Genomic DNA, 13,514 nt, shown 5'->3' with positions numbered 1-13,514 from the left:
TTCAGTTGTTCAAATCTTTAAAGATACGCCTCTCACCCGTTGCATGTAGATGGATCATCGCCAACCAAACAAAATAGCGACAGGTACACCGTCTCTCTTCGTCAGTCGAGACGAAAATACTCTGTTTTCATCTGCAGGTTGCCAAGAATGGGATGTGCTGGATCCTCGCAGACAAAAGCAGAAGGTGCGAATCTTGGTATATTCTCTTCACTACATAATATCATCGTACTTTCATGTTGACGCCGTTGCGAATCTGCCCTCCACAGGCAGTGTTAAACAGATAAAGAAACCGAGATCGTGGAAGCATCCACAGCCCATCACCATAAGTCAGCTGATACAGCTGAGAGAAGAGTTTTGGGATACTGCTCCTCACTATGGTGGTAGGAAAGGTACCATACGGTCTTCTGTTTCGACGTCTCTCCCTCCCTCCGATGCTATACCTTTTTCACCCCTTTATCATTGCGACAGAAATCTGGGATGCACTCAGAGCAGCAGCGGAAGCTGATCCAAAGCTTGCTCAGGCAATCGTGGAGAGTGCCGGAATCATACTACAAAATCCTGATATGACAGTGTGCTTCGACGAAGGAGGTAACATAACATATTTTCTGTTTGTATGTGTGTCGTTTTCGATATTGCCTTTATTCGAACTCGCAATGCTGCAGGTGCAAGATATGAATTACCTACGTATGTTTTGAGCGAGCCCAAGAACTTGATTCGAGATTCTTGATAACAGATGCAAAGCTTCACCATGTTTGATTTTGAAATCTGCTCAGCTGAAAACAATCGTCTTCATCATCTTCTTTCAATCCAGAAATAGCTGATTGTAATCAATGGAACAAGATTATGCAGATTTGCCATGAGAATAGAGCGTATAGCATGTTCTGGTTTCTAAAGTTATCCAACGACGACTTTGCTGACAATTATTTCTTATTTCACTATACAAGTTCTTGCAGAAATCATGTTGTAATATAAAAATAGGATGAGTAATACTCTTATTGTTATCAGATAGCGATGAAAAGGGGAAGTAGATGAAATTCAACGATATCGTGGGAAGGAGCAGTAATCTGATCCTAATATGATACAGCAAAACTCAATCAATTTCACATTAGTCACTTCGTGTACTCAAACTCAACCATCAATGAAATGGCTAACAAAATAGCGAAAATTATAAGAGATCTGAACTCGTACTTACATGGTTAAGAGGACTTTACAAAATCAATCGCATTTATCTAGATGCTGATAATCTTTGCCTCATTTCCTCAAACCTTCTTGAAAAATGAGAAGAGATTCCCTTGCTTTGGATCCTTCGCTGCTGCCTTTTTATTTCCAGCTTTCCCGGCTTGATTTGCTGGAGCAGCATTCCCCACTGCTGGCGATTTACGAACAACCGGGGGCCTAAAACGTAGTCACCATGGCCAAACAATTAGTGACAAGGAAACAGCCAAAAGATTTGAAAGTGTCATAGAGAGAAGTTCCCCTTCAAGCATATTAATCAAGAAAATGAACAAATCAATGCCAGCTTATGGCTCATCTTTCCTTTTCAGGAACATATCCAGTCGCATTTTAGCTTCTGAATTTTGCACATTGGATATCTAAACAAGGCTCCTTGCACCTTATTGTGCATGTAATTTAGATAGTTTGCAGCTAGAGAGACATAAGAAAACTTATTTTTTTCAGGCACGTGTGCAACTGCATGTGTGGGGTGTTTGGGCATTTCAACTTTTGGGGGCGTAGTTGGCAAAATTGGAAGGTCAAAATTCAGCTATTTCATGAAAAAGTATAATATCATAAGATCATGTAGACAGAAAGAAACTGTATGTTACACTCTAGCATATCAAATGTTCAAAACTAGATAAACAGTTAAGAGCATTGTATCATATCTGGCAAAGTTGTCATTGTAATCAACAATTTTGAAACAAAGTATATAAAATGGTTAAAGAAATCAAAGCCATAGTAAAATGAACAAGTAAGTAAGCAGTCGTACCTGTTAATTGCATTGCTCACTGAATTATTGTCAGCAATTTTGGCTGAATTATTATTATTATTATTAGATTTTGTACCTTCCTCCTCACCCTCCCAAACAACTTCAGTGACTGTAGCCAGAAGAATTATCAGGTAGTTAATAGAAAAGGTCGAAAAAAACAACAATATTAGTGCATAATACTGAAATGAGGTCATTCAATGGAATAAAATTATCCCTGTGAAAATACCTTCTCTTCCCCGCTCATCAATCCGTGTCTTTACCACTTTTCTTCTTTTAGGCACATCATTGGCCATGGTATTTTTCTTACTAGCATCGGTTTCAGGAACATGGCATAGAGTCTTATCTGAAGTGGGAGATTCAGCCTTCTTGCCATTTCTAACAGTTGCAACTTTTTCTCCTAAATGTTGGTTAGCTTTTACATCACATACTTTCTCTTCTTTGACCTCTGGCTTATTTTCCTTCTCCTTGAAACTTAAATTGCACTCTGAGATTGAAGTATTTGAACTTTCTTTTGAGAATAGAGTAGATTTCTTTGGAGGATCAGGTGACCCTAGACTTATGGCATTTTCATATTCATCTTCCTCATCCGAGTAATTAAATACAACTCTTCTCTTTCTACTGCCTTCACCATTAGAGGATCTCTTTACGTTGAAAGCTTTGTCATCATCATCACTAATTTCATGTTCAATTGATTCACGAGCACAAATTTGAGCTTCCGCGCTGACTGATTCAAGGCAAAAAGTGATTTTTTAATATTTACTTTTGAGTGTAGGCAAAACAACAAAATTTAGAAGGCTGGAAATAATCAGCAAACAGAAGTATTGCAGGCTGTTTCTTAGTTTAATAATCCAAAAAATGAAAACATAACATTTTCCTGTTCAAGTGAATCATGAAAAAGGAGCTAACCAGAAGAGCCTTGTCCGGCTTTGTCAGCTTGAACCAAGCAAGCATCAGGCTTAGGCTTTGCGGAAGCACGACCCCACATGCTAGCTAATGAACCTCCAGTTCCAGAAGAGTTTTTATCATTTTGGCCCTTTTTGTTGTTAGGGAGAGACCGGGGAACTTTTTCTTTTTCTACTACCTGTGCTAGATCTGGCTTTACATTTCCTTCAGTTTTCACAGGCTTTGCAATGCTAGGGGATTTCACCCCTGCATTTGCAACAGCATTCTGAACAGTTTTCTGAATAGACTGTGGAGCAGCTGTAATTTGAGGAATAGAAGAACTGCTCAACAGACCTGAGACTCCTGTTGATTTCACCTGCAGGCTTCCAGTGCCCAAAGGTGTTCCTCCAGCTGTTCTCTTAACAAATGAATTTGAAACTCCAGAAAACCTGTCAGTAAGTTTTAGCGACATTAAATTTTCTGTTTGTAAAGCATACTTGTTATGATGTGGATACATTTGTAAATATTTAAGACAACAGAATTCCTATTTCATTTTAGAAAAGGTTTTAATTGTTAAAAGGTAGAGAATTAGAGGCGTTTGGAACCTGTTATCTCGCAAACAATTATCAACAGTTGATGGCTGCTTATGAAGATCTTCAGCCTGAACAAACTCATGATTCCAAAGCGTTGCTGGATCCTTAGGAAGGCAGGCCTGTATACTGTAAACTTGAATAGAACATTTTCCATCGAACTCTTGTTTCGCATCTATACATGAAAAAAGTACAAATGTGGTATTCAGTATTATCTCTCCCAGGATCATTCTTCCAAACTGATTGAAACAACAACCATAGTAGTCAGAAGGTAGATGAAACCTTGGCATTTCAATACAGATAACAATAACATGCATGAAAATCTGAAACAACATAAAGTCACAAAGGGGACCCCTGAGGGCCAGAATTGCAGATTCCAAGATCATTATCAGTAATCAGTTCTGAATTGGGTGTCCAAGCCTTCAAGCTACTCAAATGAAAATGTCAATATCATTGGTTTAGAATCATTTGACATAAAAGATACACATTAAATGTTACCACCACGGCGACCAGAAACCCACAAATGAAACTGACCTTTTGAAGTCTAAATAGTACATGTCTTGAAAAGAATTATCCTACTGTCTATGCCTACAACTTTTCATAAACTAGAAAAACAACTCACAAGGACCAAACGATTAAATAGAAAGCAAAAGGTAAAATCATGATATGTGACAAAGAAGTGATCTTTTGGAACTTCCACATGCCTCAAAACAAAATACACATTAAATGAGTAATATAAAGTTAATTTAGAAATCATAGGTTGTTCAAGGCGAAAGTAGGTGCACATTGTAAATTGGAAATCATTTATAGGTTCTCTTTTAATGTGGCCTTGCATATTTGTAAAACACTTGTACTGTGAGGAATCACCTGCAAGCATATGCTTGGGGACAACCCTTATATGGCGGGTTGTAGGATTATTCTTCAGCCAGCCAGATAAAGAGTAAATCACCACTAATCCATCTCCATGATTTTCAACGAACTCCTCTAGAAGTCTAACAGCCGAAAAATCCATCAAGATGTCAGCACATCAAACCGAAAAACAACACAAGACAAAGATGACATGATTAACTTGCGATACCTCTTTGCAGCATTGGAGGAAACCGAAAAATTTCGACTTAGCCATTTGTAGGAAATCTGAACAAAAAGGGAGAAAAAATTGCGATGATTCTCATACGAATGAAACTAAATATTCATTAAGGGAACAAAACACTACAAAATCTTCAGTAGGGTCTGAGCTTCTAAAGACTATTCAACCACAATTCAGCAAATCTGAGAGTGAAAACTCGAAAAAAAGTAAGAAACAAAGAAATAAAGCATTAGCGTTTGATAAAGAGGTTGAGAAATAGAGGGTTTACCACTTGAAGCCTATCGGAGACGAAGGAACGAATCTCTTCCAGAATTCCAAGAGTTGCGGTTTCGGCCATTGTTCTCGTCAGATCAAACGGAAACTTTTCCGACGACAAAAGAAAATCAGAGAGGAAGGAAAGTATTTTCGCTGCAGTTTTCCCTCTCAAAGGGGCTCTTTGATTTCCCGCCACAAGCAGCAAATTTGGGAATTTTAGGGCCTTGCGGGAGAGGATTTTCGCACAGCACAATGCAGCACGTGACCAGGCCCCACTTCATAAATCTATATACTCCCTCCGTCCCATTATTCATGACACGTATTCCTTTTTGGATTGTCCCAACCTACATGACACATTTCCTTTTTTGGAAAAAATCAGGGGTCATTTAAGTATTAAAAAAATCGCTAATTACAGATTTACACTTAAAACACACCCTTAATTATTTGTACTTTTTCGGACCTCAAAGAATTTTATTCCATTTTTGCTCCCTCTTCACTTCCGCCGCATCGTGAACCCTAATTTTACCTCCTCTCTCTCTCTCTCGAATGTTTCGCCTGAAACCTCAACTCTTCATCATCCTCCTCTCCCTCGTCGGCTTTCTTGGGTTCCGGCAGCCGACCTCTCTGCATTCGTCTCTCACCGTGCCCGAAAATACCTTCGCCATATCCCCCCCCATTTAAACCATTCGTCTCTCACCGTGCCCTAGTTCTTTTCTGAAAATATTATCTGAGGGATTTGGGTTTCTTTTGGCCGTGATTTGTTTGATTTCGCCGGTTAAATGTCGAGATTTTACCCTGATCTGTTCGATTTTGACTGGATGGCGTCTTTGCAAACGTGGGTTGAATTGACGGTGATAGAAGATAGATGTAGAGAAGAGGCGGCTCGCCGAGCTTCAGCCCAAGAAGGTAAACGGCCGATTCCTCCATCTACTCCCTGTCCTTTGACGAATTCCGGTGAAGAGCCGGTGTCCGCTTCAAGTTCCATTTCTGATGCTTACCCTGATTCATTCTTCTTTTGTGAGGAAAATTGGGAGCATCGAAACATGAGCGATGCTGTTGAATCTATGATGCGGATCCTGCTTCCTGCGTTCTTTTTGGTGAGATCTGCCCTATTTTGGATCTTTTCTTTATGGTGATCTGTGATATGTGGGATTATGTTGCAATTGTACTGTGGGAAGTGATAATCTGTGGCTGAAATGATAGTATTATGCTCATTCTATAAATGTATTCTGTCCGAAAATTTGTAACATCGATGATTACAATTTCAGATTGTATGAGATGATCTGAAAACTTGATCTTGCATGTTCCCTTGTTGATTATGGTTTGGTTTTCTATGGTCTATGTGTTGTGTGTGTAGTGCATGTTATTCGGTGGCCCTGTTGGATGGCATTCTTAAATGTTGGATCTGCTTGAAGCAGTGTGCATTTCACTCCCTGTGTTGGATCTGCTTGAAGCAGTGTGCATTTGTGCATTTCAAACTTGTGCATCTGAATTTCATTAGAACTTTGCAAGCATAACATACATTACAAAAACAACAAAAAGTGTGCAGTTGTGCATCTGTGCATATGTGCATCTATGCATTACAAAAATATGTGCATTCACTTTACAAAAACAACAAAAAGTTTGAAATCCTTGAAATCTTCAATATCCACTTGTGCCCCCTTGAATTTGTAGCTGCTGCATGCTACAAGCCAGCCCATCTGTTGTGCCTCCAATCATGCCTATAGGCAGATGCCTTAAGAAACCTTCACTCCCATTAATATTCCCCTGCTCAATTAGGTAAGCTATGCATTCCCTAACAAGCCTTGAATCAACTTCAAGGTTTGAAGGAAGCATATCCTGCCTAATCAAGGCATCCTTCTTCAAATGGGGAATTTTGTAACAGTTTTGACCTTTTACCTTGAGTATTTCAATCATGCAACTTTGTAGGCTAAGAAAAACCTTATTCAAGGTTTGTGCACTTAACTGTTCAAATGAATTTTTAACAGCCATAAGTAAGTCACTGACATTGTTGCAAACTGATTCAGTTTGTAGCGATTGTATCGCCCTGAACCACCCCAAATCATTTATGTTGGTGTCGGGTGAGTTTGGTGGTTGATGCACCAGGTGTATGTCAAAGCCATTACTAGAGGCAGCTGCCCTGAAATCAGGGTAGCTGCCCTGAAATCAGGGTCATTGTCTTTAATGTGTGGCCGCGCATTATCCTGCTGTATGTAGATGACTTTGCTAGCAAAACTAGGCCACTTTGCCTTTATAGCAGGAATAATATGAAATTACAATAAAACATGTATACTAAGCATCTCACATTACATGAAAATATGGATTATAAGCAACTGAAATTACATGTATACTGAAATTACATGAAAATATGGATTCAAATCATCTGAAATTACATGAAATTATGGATTATAAGCAACTGAAATTCCATGTATACTGAAATTACATGAAAATATGGATTCAAATCATCTAAAATTACATGAAATTATGGATTATAAGCAACTGAAATTCCATGTATACTGAAATTACATGAAAATATGGATTCAAATCATCTGAAATTACATGAAAATATGGATTATGAGCAACTGAAATTACATGTATACATACTACTCATAAACTGAAATGATTTGGACCCCAAGCATTTTATTTGAACATTCCTTGCATAAATCATTCACTTGCCATACCTTGTTAATTAGGCAATCCTTCACCATTTCTTTGGTGATACTTTGAATGGGTTTCCACTCCATTGTGCCTGCTGCCCTGTTCTTACTCTTCCTCTTTGCTGGAACCAGTTCAGTAAATGGAAAAATGCCTATTTTTCCATCAAATATGCATTCTCCATCAGGGCCAAAGATAGGCCTACACACTGCACACATAAACATCACCTTCGTGATGAATTTTTTGCTTTTACAGGTTCTATGAGGCTCACTCTCTGCAGGGGTTAAGTAAAACCTTTGGTTGGTTTTGGTTATGTAGAACCATTTTTCATCAATGTGGATTGTGTTGTGCATGTTTTTAAATGTCACACTCCTCATAATCCTATCATACTCTAGGGCCTCTAATGAAAACCGTAGCCTAAGCAACTTGTTAGGAGCCGTAAGATCGGGTTTAATAGCATTGGAATGAGCTTTGATCAGCCCTAGCTTAATCCATCTTCCTACGGTACTTTTGCTACATTGAATCCCACATGCAAGCCTTCGAATGGTAGATCTTTTGGACAAGTCTAAGTTGGCAATTAACTGTAAATCTAATTGCACTCTCTTTTGTCTTGGTCTTTGTATTTTTCGACTCATGGAACATATTACCTCACCCTTCTGTATTTGCTTTTTTGCAGCTGCCCATACCCGATTGATTGTGCTTCGTGAGCTGCTCCATTTTGCAACAGCTGCTGAAATCTTCCCTCTAGCAGGCTTCCCTTCCTTGCTGTCTTCAAGGAGGAATTGGATTATTGCTGCCCTCTCAAATGTGGAGAGATCTTTTCTCCTAGCCATAGTGTAGTTTTTGTGGTTTTTTTGGTTTTGAGTTGTTGTAGCAGCTGCTTAGTTTAGTCTTTGTAAACTGAATTGGTCTCTATTTATAGAGGGGAGAAACCTTGTAAAGTGTGGGAAATTTAAAATTCTCAAATTTTCAATGAAAAGGCAAATTGGAATTGGTTTCTGCCGCCAGAATTTTAATGAGTTTGCACACTTTTCTTTTTGCCCCAAGTTTTACTTTAATCTGCACAGGTTCATGTTATCCATTTAAATTTAATGTTACAGGTTTAGATTTAAATTTAAGACTTAATGTTACGGGTACAGAATCTAAATTTAAGACTTTAATTTAAATTACAGAATTTAAATGTCAAATTTAAATTTAAATTAAATTAATTAAATAAATATTTCGAAATTTAATTTAAATTACAGTAATTTAAATTAAAATGCAGAATTTAAATAACTTAATTAAAAAATCTTTAAATACAAACCTAACTAAATGGACCACACACATTTACTCCTTAATCTACAACTCCTTAATCTTCGTGCCGAAAAGTTTTGTCCCATGAATAATGGGACGGAGGGAGTACAATGTAGTCAAATAACCATAATGAAGATTGAAAATCAATTTTTGGCTCAAAACATCAAAATATGGCCATTAATTAGGTGATATGCCTAATTTGCCCTTTTTACTCGGCCGCTGGAGTGATTGCTCGGCCGCTGGAGGCTTATGGGTAAGCTGCGCGCTTGCGGAGAAAAGTCAGCGCCCGCTGCGCGACGCATCATTTTATTACTCGGTTTTATTTTGAATTTTCGTTGGTACTTATGGCACTGTTAGTGCCATAAGTGCCTAAAGGACCATTTTAAACACTTCCTCGTAGGGTTTAGATGTTCCATTTAGGGTTTAAATGTTCCATTTAGGGTTTAGATGTTCCATTTAGAGTTTAGATTATCCATTTATGATTTCTTGATTTTATTATTGTTGTTTCTGTTGCACGTATGGCACTTATGGCACTAATAGTGCCATAAGTGTCAAAATGACTATTTTACTTTGTTTTATTTTGGATTTCCGTTAGCACTTTTGGCACTATTAGTGTTTTTGAACCACGTAAAAATCTTGTGTTTTTTATAGCTTTCAGTTCAATTTTATTTTCTGTTCTTATTCACTCTTTAACTGAAACTATTAACTTAAAATGAGTGACTTTAAAATTCATAGCCTATCACACTAAAGGCTTTTTCTGATCACCTTGCTTCCGCACCTGTGTGAGACTTCGTACTGATAATTCTTCGGACTATCAAAAAGTTCTCACACCTTACTCTGTTTTCTTTCTTACTCGACTGAACTCTTTTATAAGCTACTGAAACTCACTTGAGTATCCTATCCTCTTTTCAGTCTTATCTCTTCTTTCCTCAGTCGAAACAAAAGTTTTAAAAAACCTACTGGTGTATCCCCCCATACACCAGTTCTATAGCACCTCGGGACCCAACAGTTAGCTAGTTTACTTAAAATCTATGAAGTCACAACTAAAATTAGAATTCACACCAGCTCGATGAATTCACAACTGAATCGTTAGTATTGGTTGTGAATTTGAGTTTTATAGCTCGAATTCACAACTAGTTGTTTTGGTTGTGAATTCAAACTTTAAAATTCAAATTCACGACTACTTAAATTCACAACCAAAATAAATCATGGTTGTGAATTCGAGTTTTAAAGCTCGAATTCACAACTAGTTGTTTTGGTTGTGAATTCAAACTTTAAAATTCAAATTCACGACTACTTGAATTCACAATCAAAATAAATTCTGCTTGTGAATTCGAGTTTTAAAGCTCGAATTCACAACTAGTTGTTTTGATTGTGAACCAGTTTGATGAATTCACGGCTGAATTGCTAGTGTTAGTTGTGAATTTGAGTTTTAAATCTCGAATTCACAACCAACTCTATTGCTTGTTGTGAATTTACAACTAATGTTTTTTGTTGTGAATTCAAACTTTAAAACTCAAATTCACAAATACTTCAATTCATAACCAAAATAAATTTTGGTTATGAATTCGACTGGTTGTGAATTCCATTGGGTTGTGAAATGCAGGAATTTTTTAAAGGGTGGTGTTTGAAGGGGTAAAATGGTAAGTGTGGATATTTTTTAAAGTTTTTATCTTAGTGGATAATTTTTAAGTTTATTAAAAGAAATAGTCTATTTTCAAAATCCACTCTTATAGAAATTACAATATATTTATTAATTATAGATTTTTTTCACTTAAAAAAATATCAACATTAAATATAAAACTATATATTATAGTAAAAAAAAGGGTCTACATACAGACTAATATATATATATATTAACTCTTTTTATTCCACCTACTTTATCTACAAGGACTCCAAAAGAAGTGAACAAATTTTTTAAAATTTAACAAAATTATTTCAATAATAATATAGAACGACGATTAAATCTCCATATCATGATATAAAAAATAAAAACTAAAATAATGTTTAAAATTACCTGACAATCTATCAAAAATTTCAATTAAATTAAATTTATCATTTGTACATAACAATCGAAAGAGTCGCCTTAATTTCTCAGTCAAACCTCATGCCCACCTCGACTTTAAAAAACATTGTCTATCTAGCATGATGGTGAGTTCATCAGGGGTCTCATTCATGATCACAAAATTCAACACAATATTTATTTTTATTTTTTCGAAATAATTAATTCATAATTTAAGCTACATGAATTACTTATATAACTCAAAACTTACATGAACATAAACCTCTATCGTGAAATACTATTATCTCAATAAAACAACTAATAATAGTTGTGCAACAAGAAAAGTTAATCATTTATACAAATTATGTCACCAAAATTTTTGTGAAACAGCACACATAGATAAGGGATTCGTGGCACGACGGATGATCTGATTCTCCACTATAAAACAGTTTATTGACTTGAGCACGAAATTGATCAAGCCACCTCGCCTCGTCTCTCAATTCTTGCCGCGTCATGCCACATTCGCGCTCGAGATTCTCATTCTTGTGCTCCTTCAACAGATCAACGATCACGAGGAGCACGTGCTCAAGCCTTCTTGCTGACCACCAACTTTTTCTCATTGAATCCACCAGTTTTTCAAACCTCATCGGTGTTGTTTTCCCTATTTCTGAACTAAATCCGAAGATTGATAAAACACATGTGTTGAAGAAAACTGAACCTGGCTCTAAGAAGAGTGCATAGATGGTCCCAGAATTCCATACTATCCTCTGTGCAAAACAAATTTGAATTGTATTTCAAACCGTTGATGCAGATGAGATGCTCGAATCCATTGCAGTGAATCAATCTGTACAATTTAAGGCTCTCAAGTTCAGCAAAATCTTCGTCCAACGACTCATTCCAATCTTCTTTTGCATGAATTATAAAATGGTACTTTCGCTTGCAAACAAAATGGTGACCCCAACCTGCATAAAGAAACTAAATGAACCACCAGCAAAAAGAGACAAAACTCAACTGCAATTATCAAATTAAAGAGAACTTTTTGATGAAGGAATCGAGTCAATCATGCAAATTAAGGATACACTGATGCAATTATAAAAGTTAAATTAGTCTGTTTCTAAAAATTTCCAATTCTCATCTTTCAATCCACATTTCCAATTCACATGAAAATCACAATTCCTAAATTCAGAAGATACAAACTCAAACACCAAACACATCAAAATAGCTTATCCTAAAATTCAAAAGAAACCTCAAAATTTGATCTTTGATTCTCTAAAATATCAAGAAAATAACCATGAAGCCCATGAAAAGATACAAGCCAAAAATTGGACCAGCAAGCCTTTTAAACTCAAATTTTGCCTGTTTATGAAAATTCCTTATCTTCGTCATTCCACCCACCTCTTAAATTGAAATGAAAATTCTGAACCCCTAATTTCTGAAGATGCAACATCAATCACTGTAAAAAAGAATACCACTATACCCTACTCAACTTAACCATATCATCATGCATCACTGATGACATCAATCAATTAGGTATGCATATAAAAAAAATTGTGAAGTGTACATGAATATGACTGTGTGTTATTCATGTACTAAACAAATAAATAGATATACATACAAATATTATTTAATTCTACTTCCACATATAAAATATTATATAGCACTGCATTCATAGGGTTGATTCTGTCCATTGATGAGAACAATTGAAATTGAGGGCTATTCAAGAATGTCAAGAATCATCAAGATTAGCTTTGTATCAGTTATGGACCCACAATTTATCCCCTTCAAGAAAACAACCAATAAATATCCCAAAATATTTAAGAAGCATTCAATTTGAAACCATGATCATTTACTAATACTATTGTACTAATTTTCCCCAATATATATATATATATATATATATATATATATAAAGATACTCCATTAAAAAAAACTTACAGCTGATTTGGTTTTAATTGTACCAGCAATGGAGTTGGCATTTCTCAAACTGAGATTTATGTCGATGACATAATCTTCGGATCCAAATCTGAACGCATGTGCAAAAAGTTTGCTGATATCATGACTAATAAGTTTCAGATGTCCATGATGAGGAGTAAGGATCTCATCAGCTATTCTATTCCAGAGAGCGGGAATTTATTAACCCAATTATCAAGAAATTACTAACCATGACAAATATTGGACCATGATAGGGACACGGAAGTGAGAGTCGGCAGCGCTGACTTTACCTTTGAGCACGCTTGGTTTAAAGAATGTAGATGTGTTATCCAGTAATCAAAAGTGGAAAAGCTAGCGGCGCAGACTAAGGATGGCGCGGATTAAAATCTACCAAGAATTAGCAAAGTCAAAGGGCGGCTCGGCCTTGAGGTAACGCCTGAAGAAGACTTAGAAAATGAAGTGTTCCAAGTTGGAGCAAGGACTAGAAGGATGGCTGCGCAGATACGACTAAACGGCGACGCAGACGAAGGGTTCAATTACGTTCTGTATGAACGTCAGCGCGGACGAAAGCTCATTCAGGTGAAGTCAGCGCAGATGAAGGGCGGAAGCAACCAGTGTTGGTGGGATGACCACACGTTCATCATAAAGCTGCAAATTAGTTAGAAAAGCTTTTGATAGATAATGATTCATGATCGTACATCGCATGTGGAGTACGTGAGTGACCTGTAAAGTCTGTTTTATCCTTCGCCCTAATGTAATTCTATAAATACCTCGTGTAACCCACTGTTACGGACATGCAATAATATCTTAAGCAATCCAGAAGGTCTTCATCTG

The 13,514-nt window shown here is 36.7% G+C and overlaps 3 protein-coding genes across 4 annotated transcripts; 2 read left to right on the top strand and 1 right to left on the bottom strand.

Moving 5' to 3' along the window:
- Positions 1-46: 46 nt before the first annotated feature.
- On the top strand, positions 47-1,042 carry LOC130986880 (uncharacterized). 2 transcript variants are annotated; one of them, XM_057910417.1, is made up of 4 exons: positions 47-184; positions 267-389; positions 469-588; positions 663-1,042. In XM_057910417.1, exons 1-4 carry the CDS (start codon positions 148-150, stop codon positions 725-727), a joined length of 345 nt encoding a protein of 114 aa, XP_057766400.1. In that variant the 5' UTR covers positions 47-147; the 3' UTR covers positions 728-1,042. The 2 variants fall into 2 exon arrangements, with proteins under 2 accessions (XP_057766400.1, XP_057766398.1); XM_057910415.1 differs by having other exon boundaries at positions 469-1,042.
- Positions 1,043-1,053: 11 nt separating this feature from the next.
- LOC130986878 (uncharacterized) lies at positions 1,054-5,052 on the bottom strand. The gene is made up of 8 exons (XM_057910411.1): positions 4,812-5,052; positions 4,535-4,590; positions 4,324-4,448; positions 3,472-3,631; positions 2,891-3,315; positions 2,211-2,708; positions 1,985-2,093; positions 1,054-1,395 (listed from the first exon to the last, which is right to left on the bottom strand). Exons 1-8 carry the CDS (start codon positions 4,878-4,880, stop codon positions 1,260-1,262), a joined length of 1,578 nt encoding a protein of 525 aa, XP_057766394.1. The 5' UTR covers positions 4,881-5,052; the 3' UTR covers positions 1,054-1,259.
- A 432-nt stretch (positions 5,053-5,484) lies between these two features.
- LOC130986877 (uncharacterized) lies at positions 5,485-8,452 on the top strand. The gene is made up of 2 exons (XM_057910410.1): positions 5,485-5,895; positions 8,130-8,452. The coding sequence occupies exons 1-2, from the start codon at positions 5,578-5,580 to the stop codon at positions 8,145-8,147; spliced, it is 336 nt and encodes a 111-aa protein (XP_057766393.1). The 5' UTR covers positions 5,485-5,577; the 3' UTR covers positions 8,148-8,452.
- Positions 8,453-13,514: the final 5,062 nt, after the last annotated feature.

Source organism: Salvia miltiorrhiza, chromosome 5 (genome assembly GCF_028751815.1).
Source record: "Salvia miltiorrhiza cultivar Shanhuang (shh) chromosome 5, IMPLAD_Smil_shh, whole genome shotgun sequence".
In the NCBI taxonomy this organism is placed as follows: domain Eukaryota; kingdom Viridiplantae; phylum Streptophyta; class Magnoliopsida; order Lamiales; family Lamiaceae; genus Salvia; species Salvia miltiorrhiza.
The sequence above is the reverse complement of the archived record's forward strand: the minus strand, read 5'-3'. Positions and strand labels throughout refer to the sequence as shown.

Bases quoted from the DNA above. Each gene is read 5' to 3' on its own strand.
- LOC130986878 (XM_057910411.1), bottom strand. From the start codon at position 4,880: ATGGCCGAAACCGCAACTCTTGGAATTCTGGAAGAGATTCGTTCCTTC. The intron at 4,449-4,534 runs GTATCGCAAGTT...TTCGGCTGTTAG, and splicing joins TCCTCCAATGCTGCAAAGAG to ACTTCTAGAGGAGTTCGTTG. The intron at 3,632-4,323 runs GTGATTCCTCAC...TTTCATGTATAG, and splicing joins CCCCAAGCATATGCTTGCAG to ATGCGAAACAAGAGTTCGAT.
- LOC130986880 (XM_057910415.1), top strand. From the start codon at position 148: ATGGGATGTGCTGGATCCTCGCAGACAAAAGCAGAAG. The intron at 185-266 runs GTGCGAATCTTG...TGCCCTCCACAG, and splicing joins CTCGCAGACAAAAGCAGAAG to GCAGTGTTAAACAGATAAAG. The intron at 390-468 runs GTACCATACGGT...TCATTGCGACAG, and splicing joins TCACTATGGTGGTAGGAAAG to AAATCTGGGATGCACTCAGA.
- LOC130986877 (XM_057910410.1), top strand. From the start codon at position 5,578: ATGTCGAGATTTTACCCTGATCTGTTCGATTTTGACTGGATGGCGTCT.